Source organism: Neolamprologus brichardi, chromosome 18 (assembly GCF_056152115.1).
Source record: "Neolamprologus brichardi isolate AB-2024 chromosome 18, ASM5615211v1, whole genome shotgun sequence".
Classification (NCBI taxonomy): Eukaryota; Metazoa; Chordata; class Actinopteri; order Cichliformes; family Cichlidae; genus Neolamprologus; species Neolamprologus brichardi.
Genome location: NC_142121.1, coordinates 24,817,187 through 24,839,496, shown reverse-complemented (window position 1 = coordinate 24,839,496; position 22,310 = coordinate 24,817,187). Strand labels below are relative to the sequence as shown.

Sequence of the window (22,310 nt, the reverse complement as noted above, 5' to 3'; positions counted from 1 at the left end):
AAACAAGCCCAAATCATCACCCCTCCACCACCGTGCTTGGTTTTCTCCATTATAACCAACCCCCCACCCCAAACCAAACTTTAAGTGGGACGGTTAAAAAACCAAAAACCAAACTGAGATTAAATATAATTGCTATCTACAAAGGTTTTTTTGGTCTATAACAGCAGATGTGTCCAAGCTACTCTTTTTTAAAAAGTGGCTCAAGAATTGCAGTTTTTCAGTGGTTTGAGAAAAATAAAATTTCAGCAAACAGCTGCAAAGACTTTTCAGTGAAGCTTGTTGTCAAAGAATCAAGAAAGAGAATGCGATTGTCTGCAGATTCTGGACAGTTTCTTTCAGTCGCCAGCAGCAAACAAACACTGATAATAACCTTAATGTGTGTTTTTTTTTCAGCAAACTGTTTACAAGAACAAAGAGTTCAGCTGAAGCTACTATGAAGGGATGGATCAATCAAGGTGGATCGACATGAGGAAAAAAAACATGCATCCTTCTAAATGAAGTATTTTTTTTTTGTGTCTATCAAATAGACACTTGCTCCTCAAGTTACAGCTCTTTAGAAAGCTGATCAATGACTCTTTTTTTTTGCTTTCCTAATGCAAAACAACGTTATCCGTTCCTTATCTTTGCTGTCATAATTAACAGCATCTGTTTCATGCTAGCACGCCCCATGAAGCAAAAGATATTACATAATGTGTTCTTCCAGCAATTACACAAGGGGAACATGCACATTGGCAGAGATTATCTCATTGTTATCACAGGGGAAGGGATTGTTTCAGTGGCAGAGCTACTTAGTATTACACCCGTCTAAAAGCAGAATAAGCACAATCAATAGTCTGCATTCTTTTAAGAATGAACACCATCAGCTCAAACCTCCCATTGCCATGTCACCTTCAAAGCATCGTTACACCTTTGAGGCAACACAGCCTGGTAGCTCAAATAATTCAAAGCCATTTTCCTTTCTCTTCACATAATTTTATATGACATTGTTGCCTTCATCAGATGGCTCGAAGCAGACAGATGCCAGATATTTTCTTTGGGTTCTGAATTTATGTATTTTTTGTTACCTTTACTAAGCTGTTCAAAAGTCAGAGTGAAGAGGGACTTTACGGGAAGAACGAAAGTGAAACTGTGGCACGGCAGAAAGGACGCAAATCTTTCTTATCTTTTGTTTGTCAGGCATGCATAATGTGAATAAATCAAATTCTCCGAGGTGTCTGATTCCCAGGCTTGGTGGAGACACTTGTTTTACAGGCTAGATTGGATTTCCAGACCTAAAATACAATTCAAATGTTTCAAAAAGCCGCTGTTGTATAAGGCCAAAAGAGGTTATTTAAATACATTCTGGTGGGACTAATGGAAATGGTGGTGTATTAGCATATTCTGCTGTGTTAGACTCTTTCTTACTTAAGAAAATAACACTCACAGTGAAGCCAGCGTACAAATCCATTATGGCCGCTATACTTTAGTTTTTCAAAGACTTGCTTCTTAAGTATATTAGTTGCTTTAAAATCAACATATCCATGAATACGGCTAATTAAATGGCAGCAGAGCGCTGCTATCTTTATTGTTGTTCTAACTGGAGATTATAGAGTATCAAAGTACTTTCAGTGCAGTGATTATCTAACCGGGACATTTTGAGCACATCTCTAGATACCAGGAATAAGTTGCTGCTCAGTACACATAACTGTTATTGCATATGAGATCATACTGTGAATGCATATTCAGATATCTCCATGTGAGACCAGGTTGGTTAGGGTGAAGGAAAAGAACATCTATTGGACATCTTTGGATGTTTTAAAATGAAATATACCATGAAATCACTTTTATGCGGTCAGTTCTCTTCCAGTGAAATGACCTGCACAGGTACCAATGACTGCATTTCAGCTCCACAGAAATGGTCTCACGGCTCACCCTTTCCCCTGGCAAGAAAGCGTGCAATACAATGTGTGGAGAGCAAAAGAATCATATAAAAAATACACAGCTACTGCAGTGATCAAAGAAAAGACCTTCTTCAGGTCCATGGGTGTGAAGTCACGGACTGAAAACATGTTTGAAGCTTACATCAAGGTCATTTAACCAGCCACAGAGTGCATTTTCATTAGCTCTTATCTGAAGCTCAGTAATTGCTCTAATGTGAGCAAAATCGCTCTATATCTACAGCTGGGAAATTGTTAGTGTGTGCAAATAGGAGAAACACGCTTCTCCGCTGTCTCTAGTGGAGATGACTGTACGTTATTGGTAAAATCCTAAACTCTGCAATTAGGAGACAAAGATTAAACACAGCCTTCAGCTACAGCTACAACAGAGTACTAGCTCAGTGTCTGCTTTTTGAAATTTCCTATCATGTGTGCCACTAGTATGAGATAATCCACAGCTTTCTCCTCACTCTCAATTGGTTTCTTCAGCGCCACGCTTGCAGCGAATGCCCACATACAACTGGGAATTGTTTTCAATCATGTATGATTTTTTTTTCGTTGGCTTTCTGATTTCCCTAAAGATCTTCAGGTAACAACCCCAAATGTTCATTTTAAATCTAAATTCAGTATCCGCAGGTACATCATGTGGATTCTATCAGTTTATAAGTTTATTATTACATTTAAAAATATGATATCATAACATCGATAGTTTTTGTTATTTCTTACATTTAATGTTATCTAGTCCTTTTTCTACTGCCAAGTTTGGAAATCAGTTCCCTTAATGTGTAAAATCCTCCTGTGACTAGTAAAGGGAATATATTTCCCACCGTTTGGAGTTTGACAAAAAAAAAAGAAAGAAAAAAAAAAGCCAGACATGCTCCACTTTAAGCTGCACTGTGGCAGTCAGCGTCCTACACCGAACGCTTCAGAGAGACTCCTGCTAAAAGGTCAATCAAGATATCGTCCTCCACTGTTTTGCAATTTTAAGACTGCTTCACTGAGATAATGAAAACTACCTCTGTAGCTTTTGCATAAATCTGATGATTAGATGAAAGACACTGTTTTTCAGATGAAGTAATCTACACACCACAACACGCTCTTTCTGCTGTAAGCGTTGCTGTCTTAGTAGGTCAGCCCTGCTGGAGGAAACGTGACACACTGCGCAGTGATATTGCAGTAATATCAGCTTTATCAGCTGCACTGACCATGGAAACCACTGGTTCTTGTTTGCCACCACAAACTTTAATATCTGGACTCCCTTGTGTTAAAAAGGGCATTATACAATGAATAAGCTTTGGAGCTGTGTAGATCCTTTATTGTTGCTCACTAAATTTAAATTTGTTTTGCTTCTTATAGTGCTCTGAAGACAAAAAGTAGAACTTTCTAATGATATGTATTTTAGGGAGTTTTAACAAAAGATTTTCTACATTTAGAGACTATGAGCAGAAATTATAAATGCAAGCTCAAAACTAAAAATAAACATTGAAAAAAGAAATCGTCTTGCAGCATCGTTTGCTTTGTGGTTTTATCTTCATCTTAAATTCATGAGTAAAGCTTTCTTTAGAGGTAATAATCATCTGCTCTCACGAGAGCCCATTATGTGCTTATTATGGGAACCCCACGAATAATGTATTTTTCAGTTATTTCCTTTCTGGACATGTAGAGCACAGTCGACTGGTTTAATAAGAAAGACCCCCTCCCCAACAATTGTTATCACAGGGGGAGGGATTGTATCAGTGGCAGAGCTACTTATTATTACACCAGATGGATTAAATGTGTTCTTTACATTACTCAGTTTTCATTTCAGTGTCCCATTCCACATGTGTTGGCACCTCCCAAACATGTTTTGTCCTGCTCTGCCCTCAGCTGGTGGAGGACTGCTACGGCGCCCTGTCTAGCAGTGGCCTGCTTTATTCCACGGGGATCGATATTTCTGAGGCGGAGGTGTACATCAAAATATGTCTGTGAAGGTTTCTTTGCAAGCTCCTTTGACTGTACATCAAAATGGGTTTGTTTGGGTTTTTTTTTTTTGGGGGGGGGGGGGGGGGGCATGGGAAAGAGGCGGAGCATGAAAAAAAGGAAGGAAACATTCAGTTTTGCTGCGGATAAGGATTTTCTGTGAAATTGGCTCTAGCATGCACTCTCCAAGTGCTGCTAAACGTCATTCACTGACACGCCCAGAAGCAGCTGCATGCTAAGATACGGATAAATACAAGCAAACAACCAACAGTAATACATGCTTTCTAATGCATCGTTGGCTCCTTAGGTGGGCTGAAGAGAAATTAACCAGAAGGTGTGGTTAAACAGATGCACTGACAGTGAAATCCTGCGGAATTTTCATATGTTTACGATTACAATTAGGCCAGTACACACTGTAACAAATTGAATTGAATTGAATTTTGTTTTTTGTGTGTGTGCAAAGAAATAAATATATTTTTTGTTAATAAATACATACATAAATTATCAAATAAATAAAAGTTTTTAAGTCCAAAAACAATATCATAGGTGTGGTAGTGTGTATTTTAAAAAGTACGCTAAGTCTCAAATGCAATCAATATGTCAACAATATATTTAGTATTTACTCAAAACACAGCAAATATCAATACAAATTCTATAACGTCTGGACTTATAGGCTATTACAAATGCTATACCACAGAAATGTGTTATTCGAATGAAGCTCTTTTTTAATGTTGAGTTAAAGCTTTAAAGCAAAGAAATCTAGTGTGCAGTATATATTTATACTGATATCCATATTTATGTTTAATTAATTCTGTATCCTTTATATGGACCTTACCGCACCGTTTGCACTATTCCGAGCCAGGAAACGTGTCTTCGCACTGTTTGTGTATAGACTGGATTACAATAAAGGTTTGTCTGTCTGTATAGCTGAAGCCATAGAAACTAATCACTGAATAAAGCTTAAGTTGCTATTACCTCCTTTAGAAAATGGTCATCTCTGTTGCCAAACCACTTTATCTTTTGACTTTAGTGCATTTTGGTTCGATTATGTTACTTTCTAACAATGTAAATGTTAACTGTACAAAAGTACTTGTTCTTAAATTTTAGATCTTTCATGGCAGCTGGAGGCACAAACATACATGGTTAAGTCAACAGAAGAGCGCTCTTCTTTCTCTCGCGCACTCACAAACACAGCCGGGCACTCACACGCGCACACGCACTCAGCATGGACGTATTAGGATAACATGGCAAAGCGCCACGGACATGTGATATGTGACGGGCTGCTGAGCTGCAGCGCCCCCTGCCGCTGCAGTCACTGACCGGACACCGCTACACGGTAGCCGCATCAGCAGCAGCAGCAGCGCCTCTCCTGTCACCACCGGGACTGCCTGTCCTCAGAGGCAGCGACTACGGCAATAACCCGTCGCACATAAAGACCCACGACCTGCAGACAACATGGTGAGTGAAACTAGAGCCTTAAATGTATAGATGATGCCTTTAATGTATTTGTAGCAGCGAGGGAAAACACGCTGTCAACTGCTGCACCCAGCAACCGTCATGAGCTGTAGGCTCCGACTGCAGCCGCACCGGATCCCGTCAGGTCATGGATGCCGATGCCCGGTGGTGTTATGTGATCGGATAAGGGCTGTGTTTGTGCGCCGTTATAACATGCGCAACAGCCGGCCGATAACGCAGGGCTGTGGCCTCCAGTGCACGGGCCGCTCAGCGCTCACTGTGACGTCCACTGCAAAGCCTTTAATATCACGCTGCTCTGGCATGACCGCAGAAATATACAGCTGCCCGCAGAGGGAAAGCACATGGCCATGGCTTGTCTAATGTAAATGTCATCAGCTCTGTTTGTGTGTAGGGGAAATATAGATTTTCATTTGATTAGAAGAGATTGCGTCATTTAAGAAGCAATGGAAACGTGTTATTACATATAGGCAGGCTGCACTACGTCACACTCAGAGAGCTGCACCGCATTTCATCTGAGTGTTTTGCAGCAGTGGGTGATGTAAAAATGAATTATTTCACCAAAAGAGTCTTTGGTTGTGTTAATTTATATATCCAGTGTGATATTTCTGAATTGATGAATACATTTGTTCTGCTAGGAAAGCTTTGAGGGACACTGGACCTTGTTTTCTTCATATATTTTATTTACAGAGGATTATGGGGATGGTTTTATATAGTCTTAACAACCCACTGCTAGACAAACTGTCATCTTGTCATCTTAGAGGACTGCCCTCTTCATATATTACATATTAAATAGCAAACTTAGTGGTTAACACTCTTTCTGTAGATTTAGTTTAAGGTCTAAAATCAAGAGACCATGTTTTCTTGCGATTGTGGTACATTGCGTTCACCCCCACTCAGTTGCCACATGGTGAATGGTGACTCAGTAATTCTGGAAATCAGGAGGTAAAGTCTTTAAGCGGTGTCCACTCTCCTTCTTCCTGGGTTGAGTTTCAGACATGTCTTTCTTTTTATAACTCTTCTCGGAGCGGCTGGGGAGAGCTGGTAGTGGACAGAAATAGATGCATATGATGAATAAAATGAGCCTGTGCTAGTTGGAAATGGATGACTGTAGCCCCCTGCTCCCCTCCCCTTCTAAATCTCCAACCCTCCCTCCAGGTGAACTTCACGGTGGATCAGATCCGTGCCATCATGGACAAAAAGTCCAACATCAGAAACATGTCCGTGATCGCACACGTGGATCATGGGAAGTCCACGCTGACCGACTCGCTGGTATCCAAAGCGGGGATCATTGCATCGTCCCGTGCCGGAGAAACTCGCTTCACAGACACACGCAAAGACGAGCAGGAGCGCTGCATCACCATCAAATCTACGTATGTGCTTTGTGTTTGTAGCAGGAACTATTCATAATTTATCCTAACAGTACTGGTTAATATAAACATTTTTATTACGCGTTCAACCTCCCAAATTCTCGTCATCTGCCTGATCAGATCTGTGTGGGTTTGAGTTTGATATTTCTATACGCTGACATCACACTCAAACTTTAATCAAGTGAGTAAAAATGCAGAGACGAGACACGGGCGTTGCTTCCGGTTCTCAAATGTGAAGCTAAAATTCAGCATCCTTTCTAATGGCCAGCAGGGGGCGACTTCTTTGGTTCCAAAAGATGTTTGATTGTGTAGAAGTGTAAAAGAAAATGACAATGCTGCTTCAGGAAACATTTACCTGATGACTTTGTGGCCTCATTCTCTAAACACAAGTCTTATTTTATACAGTTTGATGTTCCTTTTTAAAAATTATTATCTCACTTTGAGGATAATAAATAATAAAGCACATAAAGGGTATATTTCAGGTTGCGACTGGCAAGTGTGGCCATCCTTTATATACAGTCTGTGTCATAGACAAATATACTGATTGGAAGCGATCAATACTGTTCTATCTTTGGCAGGAAATATTGGGTACACATAATAACTCATCAATCATACTAAGACCTTGACTCAAAAAGAAGACGTACTTGGCCTTCAGCTGTCAGATCTCCCTGTTTGGTTGTGTTTGTAGGGCATATATGTCCGATAAAAAGAAGGGCTATACATTACATTACCAAAATAAGAAATATTTGTGCTGACCCATACTGAGTTCATTATTGTTATGAAATTGTGTTATGTATTTTAACCTCAAGGTACACATTGTTTCTAAAGGCGGCCGATTGGTTCATAATCACAGCACTTGTTTTATTTGTAAGTTGTTCATGGTGTTATACTTTATCGACACACGTTAAGTACCATATTTGACTTGCAGAATTGTTTCTCTGTTCCAAATTTAGAGAGGTGTTAAAAAACACTGTTTCAGAGATTTACACATGGATGTTTGTATATAATAAATGCACCAGCAGAGATCACCAAATATTAATTCAAATCTATGCAGTCAGGACACTTTGTAGCAGCTGAAAGTCTTTGCTGTCTCTTTTATTAGAGGATGGTCTGACTCATCAGTGTGAGTGCAGTTTTTGAGATTTATTTACAGAAAATCATTAAATTTATCAGTGCAGAGTTAACACATCTCAAGGTTTTTCTATGTTCTCTCACCCTCTCTCTTTCAGGGCTATCTCCATGTTTTATGAGCTTGGAGAGAACGACTTGGCGTTTATCAAGCAGAGCAAAGACGGAAACGGCTTCCTCATCAACCTGATCGATTCTCCGGGTCACGTTGATTTCTCTTCTGAGGTCACCGCTGCCCTTAGAGTAACTGATGGAGCCCTGGTTGTGGTGGACTGTGTCTCAGGTAATCAGACATAAAACACTCGTCCTGTCACTCACATACACACTCGTACGCACTGAGGCTTACCTGTTTGTTTCCACTGACAGGTGTGTGCGTGCAAACCGAGACCGTACTGCGTCAGGCCATCGCTGAGCGCATAAAGCCGGTTCTCATGATGAACAAGATGGACCGGGCCCTGCTTGAGCTGCAGCTGGAGCCAGATGAGCTCTATCAGACCTTCCAGCGTATTGTGGAGAACGTTAACGTCATTATCTCCACCTATGGAGAGGATGAGGGTGGACCCATGGGGAACATTATGGTAAATAGATACTTATGCTGGTAAAATACCTTCAAAAACTTTCAATATATGGGTAGTTACAATAAATGCTATCATTTATTCCTCAGATTGACCCTGTTATTGGAACAGTTGGCTTTGGCTCGGGCCTCCACGGATGGGCTTTCACCTTGAAGCAGTTCGCTGAGATGTATGTGGCTAAGTTTGCTGCTAAAGGAGTTGCACAGCTGGGACCAGCAGAGAGGTGCAAGAAAGTGGAGGACATGATGAAGAAACTGTGGGGAGAAAGGTGAACACGAGTGCACGTACAGTGCCCTCTCTGGTTACAGTGCGGTACATCAGAGGTGCTGCATGCGTTAAGAAGGATGCTTGTGCATGGACCACACCCCTTTTTCTGTGTCAATGTTCAGGTGGTGTTTAGTGGTTCTTTAAAATTTAAGCATTAATACAAGACAGTGGGCAGCAAGTGATATTTGGGCAACATATTTTTATATAATAATTTCATTGCATTTTCCAGATATTTTGATCCAAGTGTTGGAAAATTCAGTAAGACCGCCACCAGCCCCGATGGTCAGAAATTACCTCGAACTTTCTCCCAGCTTGTTTTGGATCCCATCTTTAAGGTGAATTTACTAAAGATGCTTTATTTCAGCGAATTGTGTATTTTTTATGTTTCTAACATTGTTAAAAGGTGATTTAAAGCTCTTAAATTTCAGACATTTCAGATCCAAATTAAGATGATTAGACTTTAAAAGTTGAAAAGTTACTGCCTTTGATTAATGCCCTAATTTTTTTTTTTTGTCCTTTTTCTCATTGACCTCTTAGGTGTTTGATGCCATCATGAATTTCAAAAAAGAAGAGACAGCCAAGCTAATTGAAAAGCTGGATGTCAAACTTGACTCAGAGGACAAAGAGAAGGAGGGGAAGCCCCTGCTAAAGGCTGTAATGCGACGCTGGCTCCCTGCCGGAGAGGCCCTGCTCCAGATGATTACCATCCACCTGCCCTCTCCCGTCACTGCGCAGAAATACCGCTGTGAGCTGCTCTACGAAGGGCCCGGAGATGACGAGGCTGCCATGGGTCAGTAGAACACCTTCACGTGATTCAATTCAATTAAAAGTATTTGTATTATTATTAAGTAGCTTTAGAAGAATGATCACTGTTTATTTTGACTGTGGTAAATTCATAACTTCGAAACTCTCTTCTCAGGTATTAAGAACTGTGATCCTAAGGCCCCACTGATGATGTATATTTCCAAGATGGTCCCAACCAGTGACAAGGGTCGTTTCTATGCCTTCGGCCGTGTGTTTTCTGGCTGCGTGTCCACAGGGCTGAAGGTGCGCATCATGGGGCCAAACTTCACCCCTGGCAAGAAGGAAGACCTCTACATCAAACCCATCCAGAGGTGGGCATGTTTATCTACAAACTGTACACAGTACAGGTCCAAGATAGTAGGAAAAGCTCAGAATGTGTGACTCCCCTTTCGTCTTTTTGTTACATCCTTCTTATTTTATCACCACGTCAATCTAGGACTATTTTGATGATGGGTCGCTATGTGGAGCCTATTGAAGATGTTCCCTGTGGCAACATCGTGGGTCTTGTTGGAGTAGACCAGTTCCTGGTTAAGACTGGAACTATTACCACCTTTGAACAGGTAGCGTGTCACTTTCCCTTTGTTCTGTATCTACACCGAGTGTGCTCTAGTTTAAAAACCGAGGCATGACAAATGAATCAATAGCTATTAACACGGAGTCATTATTTGGTGTGGCTTCCTGATAAACAAACCTTAAAAGAATCTAGTCTTATCGCTCATCGACTCCATCTTCAGGCCCACAACATGAGAGTGATGAAGTTCAGCGTGAGCCCTGTTGTCCGAGTGGCCGTGGAGGCCAAGAATCCTGCTGACTTGCCCAAGCTAGTGGAGGGCTTGAAGCGTCTGGCTAAGTCAGACCCCATGGTGCAGTGCATCATCGAAGAGTCCGGGGAGCACATCATCGCTGGAGCAGGAGAGCTTCACCTGGAGATCTGCCTGAAGGACTTGGAGGAGGACCACGCCTGCATTCCACTGAAGGTGAGCAAAGGAGTAGAGGTTTACCGGCAAGGTGCAAGACAGGTCACTGATGCAAGGTTAATATTAATAGCTATTACAAGTACTGATTTGTTTACATCACATATATTAAGTCAAAGTCAAAGACCTACACTGGTTCAGTTGTTTTGCACATTTGAGGATAAATAACTCTTGTCTTAGTTGGGAAAAAGTTTTAGAGACTACATAAAAGATAAAAATGAAGCCTCATGACAGACAATCCAAACTATAAAACTGAATACAATTTAAACTGTTGTGCTTAAATAGATGGGATGGTCTGTACCACACAGCAAGCAATAATATTAATCAGGTAACCCATTAAAAAGAAGAGGTCCACTTTAATGACTCGAAGTAGTGGATGAGGCCTAGTGGACTCTGACTGGCTCCAGCTGCCTATCAAATCAATTATTAGGGTAGATGAGTTATTAAAGAAAAATAATCACCCCACTCAGAGTTGTTATAAGTGGGGTAATTCTTCATAAAGGTCAGAACCGTTTTTTGAACCAAGCTATAAACGTGCTTTTTAATGCAGTAAAGTTGACCATTTTAACATGTTAGTCTAAGGGGATTGACTAGATGTTGGAGCCAGCCTCAAGTGGCGACTAGAGGAACTGCAGTTTTTGCTACTTCTGCACGAGCTTTGTTTTTCCAACCCCTTAGGACTGACTTAATTTTGCCTTTTCTTTCTCTCTCATTCTTGAGACTAAATATAATCCAGGTTCACTTTTAATCACAATAAAACTTGTGATTGCATACATCAATCATATTTATTTGCTAATTTCATTTAATTCCATATTTTTCCTCTGCTTGTGCACAGTTTGACAACCGCTGAATTAGGACAAGTAGCTTTCAAATGCTAAACATAAGAGCTTTACATAGCCTTATTGATTATGTGGGGCTAGAATTAGTTAAAATAATATATATATATACATTTTATTCCCATATTTTTGAAGTATTGCTCATACCATCAATCCTGACCAATTCTTTACCTCTTTTTTAGAAATCCGACCCAGTGGTGTCTTACAGAGAGACGGTGACGGAAGAATCCGACCAGCTGTGTCTGTCCAAGTCCCCCAACAAGCACAATCGTCTCTTCATGAAGTCCCGTCCGTTCCCCGACGGCCTGGCTGAAGATATCGAGAAAGGGGATGTCACTGCTCGGCAGGAGCTCAAAGCCCGTGCACGTTACCTTGCTGACAAGTATGAGTGGGAGGTGACAGAAGCCAGGAAGATCTGGTGCTTCGGTCCAGATGGAACCGGGCCCAACCTGCTGATAGACATGACAAAAGGGGTTCAATACCTCAATGAGATCAAGGACAGCGTAGTGGCTGGTTTCCAGTGGGCAACTAAGGAGGTGGGCAGCTAATTAATTCATACTCGTGTTGCATTTTAAATTCTTATTACACTGTAAAACAGCTAGCTATTTATAACCTTGCGTTCACACACTCCTGTCTCTGTCCTCGCCCTGCAGGGTGCACTGTGTGAGGAGAACATGCGCGCAATTCGCTTTGACATTCATGATGTGACACTGCACGCAGACGCCATTCATCGCGGGGGAGGACAAATTATTCCCACAGCTCGCAGGGTCCTGTACGCCTGCCAGCTCACTGCTCAGCCTCGGCTCATGGAGCCGGTTTATCTTGTGGAGATTCAGGTTGGTGTTTGGACTAGAGTGGGCGCCTGGACATTGCTTGAACACAGGCTTGTAATTTTTTGGAGCTCTTCTTTATTCTGAAAGAAAAAACATTTTAGTAACTTTAGTAACTATCTGTGGCTGTGCCTCTTGTCCATGCAGTGCCCAGAGCAGGTTGTCGGTGGGATCTATGGCGTGTTGAACAGGAAACGAGGTCATGTCTTTGAGGAATCCCAAGTGATGGGCACGCCCATGTTTGTGGTGAAAGCCTACCTGCCAGTCAACGAATCCTTTGGTGAGTTTCAGTCGATACTGCTTGCAGTCTTTTGTGGTGGGTTTTAACTCTCAGCTGGAAAGGAGGGCTGCAGAGTCTAAAAACTAAAGTGGATCTCTGAAATGTTTGTGAAGATATACACTCACATGCCTTTTTATCGGGCTCACCGTTTAACAGCTTATTAACACAACTGTCGAATCAACTGATCAATTGCGTGGCAGCGTCTTATCCTCAGGCTTGTAGACATGGTCAAGAAACCTGCTGAAGTTCGAACTGAGCATCAGAATAGGGAAGAAAGGTGATTTAGGTGATTTAGGTGATTTTGACTGTGGCGTGGTTGTTTGGTCCAGATGGAACCACAAGCTGCTGATCTACTGGGATTTTCCTGCATAAGCGTTTGTAGAGTTTACAGAGAACGGTGTGAAAAAGATAAAACATCCAGTTAGGCAACTTAAATAACCATTCATTACAGCCAAGATATGCAGAAAAGCATCTCTGAATGCACAACACATCTGCTGGGCTACAGTAGCAGAAGAGGTGGTGATGATGGTGTAATGGTGTGAGGAATATTTTCTTGGCACACCTTGGATGCCTTAGTACCAACTTAGTATTATTTAAACACCGCAGCCTTCCTGAGTATTGTTGCTGACCATGTCCATCCCTTTACGGCCACCTCACCCATCTTCAAATCATCTCAGTCTGGTATCTTAAACATGCTTGGTAAACTTGGTAAATGTCTCAACAAACATGTTTGAGACAAATGTAAAGGGCATATCCAGCAACTTAGTTTCAGGAGACAGAGTTGCTGTCTTTGTATATGAAGCTATTCTATTTGAAATAATGCTTTTATCTGTTTTTCTGACCTCCAGGGTTCACAGCTGACCTGCGCAGTAACACTGGAGGCCAGGCCTTCCCCCAGTGTGTATTTGATCACTGGCAGATTCTCCAGGGAGACCCCAGCGACCCTGCCAGCAGGCCCTCCCAAGTTGTCGCTGAAATTAGGAAACGCAAAGGTCTGAAAGAGGGCATACCTGCCCTCGACAACTACTTGGACAAATTGTAACCACTCACCCCGGATTAGAAAATACCAAATCATTCTCTAAACCCTACCCCGTGGGCACTTTCAAATCTTTGCACAGGCTTAAAGGTACATCGCACCAATTGTTTCATCTTTGAGCGCGGAGCAGAAACAAAGCTTAAGCTTTCGTTGTAGGCTAGTGGAAGCAGCGATGCTATTTTTTTCATTTCACAGCTACAGTACACCAAGTGCCTAGGGCGAGGGTTTGGGGGAGCAATTGGATCAAAGCAGCTGTATTATCAATTCCTTGTTTCTTCTATTCCTTCACATCCTCCCCCTTCTCCTTCTACGTATCTGCCAGGTTGGGCCTGTACAGTGCACTGTGATACTGCTGCAATAATGCATATTTATATGGATCATGGCCAGATTAAAGCGTGGCAATCACAATAAAAGTGTTATAGAAGTGAAACGCACTGGAATGGACGTTTGTTCAGTGGATGTAATGAATAAAAACAACTCATGATGAAAATGTGACTCCTAAAATGTTGTTTTTGCTCTAGAGGGTTTTTTTCTGCTGCTTCCCAGATTTTCTCTCTATTTCCTGCCGTCAGTAGCCAAAAATGTTCACAAATGAATTTCAGTGAATGAAAAATCAGCATTAGCAATCTGCTTGTTTCACCCACCCAGTTTACAGTCTGAGAACCCCTCATCTAGGTAGATACTAGTAGAAATATGCTTATTTGCTTTCTGACTGGATGAGATCAGGTGCCAGGGCAGCATATATATATATATATATAAAAAAGATATTTCTTTAGGATTAAACCAGAAAAAAAATCACATGTATTTGGTCTTAAATGTAAATTTGACAAAAACAATGATCTAATAAAACTCTACTAAATAATAAAACTTTTTTTTTTACCCCTAACTTTTTTTTCTCCTTTCTCTGCTTACTTTGAATTTGACTTCAGTAAGTGAGGTCTGGTCGTTAAGAGGATGATATATGTTCTGTCTGTGGTTGCAGGTGAATATTATTTCCTTCAGACGAGGGGAGTCAAATATTTTGCGCTGTGGGTGAAGATTTTCTCCAGTTCTCTCCATTTTGCAGACAAAATACAAGAACGATAATTGGTTTTTCTTCACTCTTTAATCGATGCTCAATTCAAGTTACATATATAATGTTAATAAATGCCACTTTAATATACAACCCTCTCACTTCCATACCGAGACTGGAAAGCTGTTCCACCCACACTTTTTAAAACAAAGCATAAAAGAAACATATCTGAAGAGTTAGTGTGCATCCATACAACAACCAAATTAACATATGCAAGGCCAAGAAGTGCAAGGTTATCTTGGATATAGGCAACTACCAAGCAAGGACACAAGAAATCACAGATTGTACTGTATGTAGAAACCCAAAAAGTAATCATTCTTACCCCTAACCATATTGTTAAGATTAACATGAAGTTTGGTTCAAATTTACCAAGATTTCATAAAGCCTATGAGGTCTGTCAGTATGTGGAAGTTACAGCTAATGTGGGATTCTAGTCTGTACTAAACAGTGATGAGGATCTTTTCTTGGCAAATCTGATAAACTGTACATTCATACAGTTGAGACTCTCCTCTGTGTTAATGCTGTGGAGCACAGAAAGAGGAATCATACAGTTTAAGCCTTTATCAATCCACAGCAGTGACACTGATACTGTGAATAATCTGAGAGGCTTCTCCTTCCCTCTTGTTTCTAAGTGGAGTCGGTTCCAGTCAATTTCAGAGGCTGGTGTCAATATAACACAATGGGATAAAGGAAAGCCACTGAGAAGGAGAAAGACATCTCAAATGACAAGCTTTGACCCATGTAGTGACCTACAACGCTTCCAGGCTGTTTGCCTTCCCATGTTGCCAACAGTTGTGCGCGATATGGAGGGAACAGTATGAAGTCTGACAGATTAGTCCCCAGTACAGCTGCTGAGGTGCGGCCCTGCGCTCGCTGGTGTCACGGTTGTCACATTTGATGGAAGATTGTTGCAATGTCTGAGGTGACTATGTGTAGAAGATGACCTCGGGAATCTGTCCGTCCTCTACGGAGGTTCCATTGTTGTTGCCTGCTGCGTAGCAGAAGGTGAAACATGTCTTTGTGCCAGTGGATGACGACTCGTGAGTTACCTTTCGCATTCCCTTAGTGCCATAATGAGAGTCTGGACCCTGTAAGACAGAAAATTAAACTCAGTTTTATTCACATATAGTGCCAAATCACAACAACAGGAAATAAAGAAAAGCCCAACAATCAAACAACTCCCTATGAGCAAGCACCTGGCAACAACGGGAAGGAAAAAACTCCCTTTTAACAGGAAGAAACCAGGCTCAGGGAGGGGCAGCCATCTGCCATGACTGGTTGGGGGTGATGGGAGGGAAAGAGAGGAAAAAACACCAAAGGAGAGAGAGAGCCAGACATTGATAATAACTAATGATTAAATGATTCAGGGTCACCTGATCCAGCCCTAACTATATGCTGTGAAGAGCCAATGAATAGAAGATTGTATGGGAAAAATACGCTTTCTCTTTCTAGTCCGTGTCAGTAGTCATTTTGGATCAACCACTGAAGACTTTTCAAGGAGTTTCTAGGACAGCCTGATAGTCATGAATTGCAGTTGTCCAGCCTAAAAGTAATAAATGCCATACTGAGCAAATGCAGGAAAGCAGTCCTACATATTTGTTATATACGTACATTGAAGGACATGTCCTGGTCAAAATTTAAAAAATTAAATAAATTAGAAAAATATGCTGAACAGTGCAGTACTTATGCTTTCCTGCTTCAAGTATTAAAAGTTTTTGACATTACATACCTTGAGTGTGGCACAGGCAGTGTAGTTGACATTGGGTAGGATCTCCACTGGCTCTTTGAACATGACTCTGAAGGTGTTTGCTGAGCCATCACAGCTGAAGCCTGTGTCGTTCTGCCCCAGCACTGTGTTACTGTCTGTGTGAATGATCTGGAAAATGCATATACCACCTCCATTACAACCAGACAGAAAAGCAGGCAGCTTTTCACAATAACTGCTAGTTTACTCTGCAGTTTTTACCAAATGGTGTGATTTCTTTTCCCGAAGAGAAAACTCTGCAAATGCATCATTACAAACCATGTGAGGCTGTTCAGTCTACTTGTTGTCTGAGATGCAATTAACAAAAATAAACATGGGAAGAAGATGATGTGCTCTGAACCAATGGATAAAAGTCTCCAACTCCAAGTGAGGCCTCAGTTCATTCTCTGGCTAGCTGCTACAGTTTGTGCACTGTGCTGCATCCCAGAATATAAAGCATCCCAGGCTACAAGAAGGCATCTAGCTGAACTTGCAGGGTACACCGGGTAGTTGGGTTGGATTGAGTTTTGATCACATTATCACCACCACAAACTACCCTGGGGTTCCTTTAGAACCAGTTTAAGGGTTCCTCTTTTTCCAAAGGGTCTCTAAAGGGTGCAGATTTTTTGGGCCATACGCAACTGTGATTATCATATTCACACCAAGGAGGAAAACCAACAAGAATATGTTTAGAGAGAAAGGTTTTAAAGACCATACCTGTATGTTGACTTGATAATCTGTGGGTCCGTGTATTGAGCCATATAGCCCAAAACCAACCACGAATATCCTTCTGTTTACAGAGAACCTGTGAATAACAAAAAATAAATAAATATATAGAATATAAACATGTTCCTTCTTTAGTTTTCTAGCCAGTACTGCATGTGATTACAGAAAAAGCTCATCAAACTGAGGCCGTACGACCACTGTTAGTATTATTAGTTACATCCAGGCCTCATTTCAATAAACTTCTTATCATGTTTTTCAAAGAACATGGTGAATTTGATTATACTGTCATGTTGTGTTAATGGCAGTGGATGGAAAAAGTAAAGTTTTTTTTTTTTTAAATTATGTAGTCTTGACTGATTTTGTATTTTGAAAAATACTTTTTAATAGTATTTTTAATACTTTCACTCATTCACCTTATTAACCTTTTATTGAATTACTTGTCATATTTATACATGACGCCATATTTTCATATTTTACGTTTTTCGTAAAAAGACAGAATCTATAGTTATGGTTTTAAAACGCTCCTGACTCACCGTATGCGGTCACTTGTGCCGCTGTAGCCCCAGCGGCTCTCCACCTGACCAAAACGTGTGATGCTGCACTCCTTTCCGCGGAGGCAGCAGCGAGGGCGGTCAATGAAATCTACGTGTGGCTTCGGGTTGACTGTGAAGTGCAGGAAGAGACTCACCACCTCCCGGTCAGTCAGGATACTGGACTGTGCTGGACCTGGAGGGAAAGGGATTCAACCCGAGGACACACGTCAAAGACTAAATCACAGTGTGTGTTTATAGGAGAGGGAAATGGTTTTTAAAAAACTGATTAAAAATGTTCCCATCCACCTGCAGCAAACTCCTCGATGGTCATGAGAGGGAACCGGATGAGTGTGAGAGCTTTTCCCAGGACTTTACGCTTGTTTTCGGGCGTTGGCTGCAACTGCTGCCTGTGCGCCTCGGCCTCGGCCCAACGAACTGCAGCACTAAACAAACGCACCTCCCTCACTCCCAGAGTATCTCTCTCCAAAACTGCCACCAGTGTGTCTAGAGAAGAAAAGGATGACAAAAAAAATATTACACTGTTACTCTGAAATACAAAACTTGGACACAATGGCGCTCACAATAACAAAGACAAATTACCCAGATCTATGTCTGTGAAGCCTTCAGCGGCAAGCGCGTCTCCAGTGTTCTTGTCAATATTTTCCAAGCAGAGGCTGGCAAGCTGTGGCTCATCAAACAACCGTGCCTGAAATTACAAATTATTTTGAATACACAGATAAGTTAAAGGTTTAAGATGACAGCTGCAATCTGCAAGGGTTGTAGCGTAGTTTATGCTTAGACATGTGTAACTTGAAGTTCAATAAGATGGACTAAATCGTTAACAAATGCTCTGCACAGGAATGCTGAAAATACAGTATCGCACTCAAAAGCCAAAAGGTGGAGCCATTTTTCAAAGGCAGACCTGTGTCAGCAGCATGAAAGCATTGTCTGCTCTGAGGTTCTTCTTCAGGAATTCCACACAGTGAGCCTCCAGGGCTGGAACTGCGTACTTCTTTGCCGTATAGAGTGTGGTCATCACCGTCTCAGGCCCGATCTGGACCTCATCAGAGTAGAGAAACCTGCAGAAAGATGGCAGATTACACATGTTATTGCATTACAGTTACTGTGCATGTGTATATGCCCTAATATTCAATTACGATTATGAATAGCAGCAGATCAGACACAACATTAACAGCACCTGCCCAATATCTTGCCACCAAACAGCTGAGGTAGCAGGTGCTCACTGCACCTGCCAGCTTACCTTCTTCTAACCTCAACACATTTATTGAATGAGGTCACGTTCCTCCACTGATGCAGTTCTGATGCCTGCTTTAAGCTATTGTCAGTGGACAGGAGTCTGCACGGCCACTCTGACCAGTATTCAGTGAGCTGCAATGAACCAATCTATTATAACCAGCAACTACAGCAATTTTTAGATTTATGCGTTTTTGTTCCCCCTTGAGCCTTTGGTTATTCATGACCCTGTCACTAACTCACTGCTTAATCTTATGGGTTCCCAGTTCTGCCAAGGCCTGCAGGAGATGCTCCGACCCACTTTTCTAAACTTAGCAAAAAAAGTAAGGAAATTTGTGTTTAGTTGATAACTTAATTGTGGTAACAATGTTTCTTGGCAAAATCCTTATACCATTGTTACAACAATTAAGTTATCAACTAAACACAAAGTTATCAACTAAACACAAAAAAGCCTGTTTATTTCCACATTTGTAAGGAAGATGCCTTTGTGGGTTGAGCAGCAGAGGTGAGAGTGTGAATATCAGCCAGTGCAGTTGTGCTGGTCACTCTGGCATGAACAGCATGTCCAGGCTGATCCCACAAGGGTTCAGTGGGGTTGAGATCAGGGCTGCAGGCCGGCCATTCAATCCTCTTTACTTCCAAATTCTTTACTTCCAAATTCTCTGATAAACCCCACTCTGTGGGAGCAAGTGCGGTCATCTTGGAGGATAGAGTTCAGCCCCAGACCAGATTTGGCAAGTTTTCCATCACTGCAATCCACAAATGCATTTTCCTTACAATCGTGGCACCACTTAAAGGGAAATAAGAAGGCTCCCCAACGGTAGAAGACAAAGAAAGAAATCAAACAAACACAAATGTCCTTACTTTCTGTGCTTTCCAACAAGCCACACTCAGGTGCTGACCGTCCCCCATAGCCTAACATATACCAATGCCTCACAGGTCCCATTGTCAGGTATCCCTGTCATGGGTTTTAATGTTGTGACTGATCGGTATAAAACCACGCCCACTTTAAGGTGAGCGTCGTGTTAAAGACACTCAGCTCCTTACTTTAGCAAGGCCAAAAAGGCAGCTGGTTCCACATCTGGGAGCTCGATCTCCGTTGACGTGGTCGCCATTCCCCCGTTGAACATGGCATCAAACACCGCGCTGCCCACAGCCAGAACGAACCTGACAGCAGCAGAGACAGAGGCGGGGATAAAGTCGCTTGCAGAGCTGCTTGCAGAGCCTCTTCCCCCCCCTCTTAATCCTCTTACCTGTGTGCCGGTATCCTTTGAACTCCCATCCCCTTGCCCACTAAAAAATGAACGTCACTGAGCACCTCGTTGTTGAAGAGGAAAGCGAACCTCTCTTTCACGGTGCTCTTCGTTGCCTGCCAGTTGTACACTGGCTCTCGGTACACCAGCACGGAGGCGGCCGCCGGAGTGGCCGTCGGTGCCGCCGCCGGAGAGGCGTTTGACGCCGCGGTGCTTGCCATGTTGGACGCCGGAGAGGCCATTGCTCCGGCTGCCGCAGCACCTGCCGCAACGGGCTGCTGCAGAGAGTTCTGCGCAGTCGGTTGAGTTCCGGTCGAAACACCGTTGCCGTCTCCCCCTCCAGGCCCAAGCTGCGGGTTGGGCCGCCTCGCGGCTCCCTGCGGCCCCCCAGCTGCACCGACCCCTCCGCCGTTGGATGCGGGCATGGAGAAAACACTATTGCTGGGTTGGCTGTTTCCCAAAGGACCCGGACCAGAGAAACTGAGGCAAGGAGGCCTGCCGCTGTTGTCTCCAGTAGCCATCTTGAACCCAGAGTAGGCGTAAACAACACACTTCCTCTGTTTATTTATTTCTAGCAGGCTCAACAGTCACATCTGCTTTTTGCTTCCCCCTAGCGTTTATCACGAGTACTGCAAGCTATAATCTGCACCAGTAGGTATTTTTATTGTTTGCGTAATACCTCGTTAAACCCCCACCCCACACTTGATTAAAAGCTACTTTTTCAATAATCAGCAGTGGAGAACAATTGGAAAAGGCGTTAAAGGCTTTTTACACACAAGCGTGTTACAAGAAACAAAACAGTGCACAACCATGCAACTAAAAGTAGTACAGAAAATGATCTGAAAGAACACAATATTATACTATATTTGTGAGAAGAATGTGGAATATTTTGTAAGTTAATATCATAGCTGCCCAAGCAATGTATTTCTAAACAAGCCAACAGACAGTAGTGTGCAAAATCCTTGAGCCACACCTTATTTCTTTATATTTTGCTTCCAAGTGGCCAGACTTTCTTGTATGTGTACCTGGCCATTTTCAAAAGAATGCTGAATGTTGAATGAATCTGCAAACAAGGCAAAAGATAACACAGTCTGACAGGCAAAAAATAGCATTTTTGCAGTGATTAGGTAATTCCAAAAAAGCTATTAGCTGAAACCTTGGCATATCTGAGCACGGTGTACAGTGTGTCCTTAAAAAAACTGAAAATATAGGACAAGTGGAGGACAAAAGACAAAAGAAGACGTGGCAGGCTTAAAAACTACACACACACACATATATATATATATATATATATATAGAGAGAGAGAGAGAGAGAGAGAGAGAGAGAGAGAGAAAGAGAGAGAGAGAGAGAGAGAGAGAAATGTGAACAACAGAGAGCATGAGAGATACAAAGGGCTGAGGTGTGCCAAATTACAAAAGAACTGGTCCGAAAGGTACCGTTGGGGGTTGATCTACCAGGCACTACCATCTGTAAAGTGTCTGACTGGCAATAACTTCATTTTTCAGTATGAAAGTGGTCTCAAACACACTGACAACACAGTGAACGCATACCTGGATAAAGAAAAACACACAATAGAACACTATCAGTCATTGACTGGCCTCCCCAGAGTCAGACCTCAACACTATTGAAGCAGTGTGGGATCATGTTGAAAGAGAAAGGAACAAAAGGCAGCCAGAGTTTATATTTTGTGATATGGATCCACTTATCTGTCTTTTTAAACTGACAGATAAGTTGATTTATATCACGTTCATGTGCACCAATAATAATTAATTTTCACAAGACTCAAAATAATGATGATAATCGCTTTTTTGGATATTTGCTTCATGAGCAGCTGTTCAGACCACAACATTTTTTATCACCTTTAACTATTTCATGTATATACTCTTGCACACATTAGCTGTCACTTGGCACTGTCTATATTTCATCTTACTGTCTCTTAGTGTGACTCAACTGAGTCTATGTTTTGCAGTCTTTGCATTTCACCACTTTTACCATCTTCCTTGCTTGTCATCCTTTGACAAACCCCTGAGATGCATGTTTGATAGCGCCTATTCCACAGCAAAGCCCTTTTTTCTGTCTCCATCTCCATTGTGACACTTTCTTTGTCGGTCTGGCAAAAAACAAAACAAAAAAAGAGATTATAGCCAATGTTGTAGTACTTTATCCACCTATAACACACATTTACAAATTTGAATGTGCTTGAGACAATGTGCTGGGCTTGTTCTCATGGATGCACAGGGGTGGACTAATGAAACTCTAGTCAAAGAGTACAACGCTGT

General features: G+C 42.0%; 2 protein-coding genes across 3 annotated transcripts; one reads left to right on the top strand and one right to left on the bottom strand.

Moving 5' to 3' along the window:
• Positions 1-5,190: 5,190 nt before the first annotated feature.
• On the top strand, positions 5,191-13,938 carry LOC102796634 (elongation factor 2b). Its single transcript, XM_006786662.3, has 14 exons — positions 5,191-5,333; positions 6,507-6,721; positions 7,948-8,129; positions 8,213-8,424; positions 8,511-8,689; positions 8,918-9,023; positions 9,226-9,478; positions 9,608-9,803; positions 9,929-10,052; positions 10,227-10,469; positions 11,485-11,838; positions 11,956-12,138; positions 12,280-12,412; positions 13,261-13,938. Exons 1-14 carry the CDS (start codon positions 5,331-5,333, stop codon positions 13,452-13,454), a joined length of 2,577 nt encoding a protein of 858 aa, XP_006786725.2. The 5' UTR covers positions 5,191-5,330; the 3' UTR covers positions 13,455-13,938.
• A 596-nt stretch (positions 13,939-14,534) lies between these two features.
• LOC102795736 (BTB/POZ domain-containing protein 2-like) lies at positions 14,535-22,109 on the bottom strand. 2 transcript variants are annotated; one of them, XM_006786660.3, is made up of 11 exons: positions 22,024-22,109; positions 21,004-21,093; positions 20,031-20,551; positions 19,825-19,944; positions 18,446-18,602; positions 18,124-18,229; positions 17,830-18,027; positions 17,524-17,716; positions 16,982-17,069; positions 16,250-16,396; positions 14,535-15,608 (listed from the first exon to the last, which is right to left on the bottom strand). In XM_006786660.3, exons 3-11 carry the CDS (start codon positions 20,549-20,551, stop codon positions 15,447-15,449), a joined length of 1,692 nt encoding a protein of 563 aa, XP_006786723.1. In that variant the 5' UTR covers positions 21,004-21,093; positions 22,024-22,109; the 3' UTR covers positions 14,535-15,446. The 2 variants fall into 2 exon arrangements, with proteins under 2 accessions (XP_006786723.1, XP_006786721.1); XM_006786658.3 differs by lacking the exons at positions 21,004-21,093; positions 22,024-22,109 and having other exon boundaries at positions 20,031-20,574.
• Between the last annotated feature and the right edge of the window lie 201 nt (positions 22,110-22,310).

Coding starts and splice junctions, on each gene's coding strand:
- LOC102796634 (XM_006786662.3), top strand. Junction 8,130..8,212: donor TGTGGTGGACTGTGTCTCAG/GTAATCAGACAT, acceptor TTCCACTGACAG/GTGTGTGCGTGCAAACCGAG. Junction 10,053..10,226: donor CTATTACCACCTTTGAACAG/GTAGCGTGTCAC, acceptor CTCCATCTTCAG/GCCCACAACATGAGAGTGAT.
- LOC102795736 (XM_006786660.3), bottom strand. CDS start 20,551: ATGGCTACTGGAGACAACAGCGGCAGGCCTCCTTGCCTCAGTTTCTCT. Junction 19,945..20,030: donor CAAAGGATACCGGCACACAG/GTAAGAGGATTA, acceptor TGCTGCTGTCAG/GTTCGTTCTGGCTGTGGGCA. Junction 15,609..16,249: donor CTGCCTGTGCCACACTCAAG/GTATGTAATGTC, acceptor TCTGTCTTACAG/GGTCCAGACTCTCATTATGG.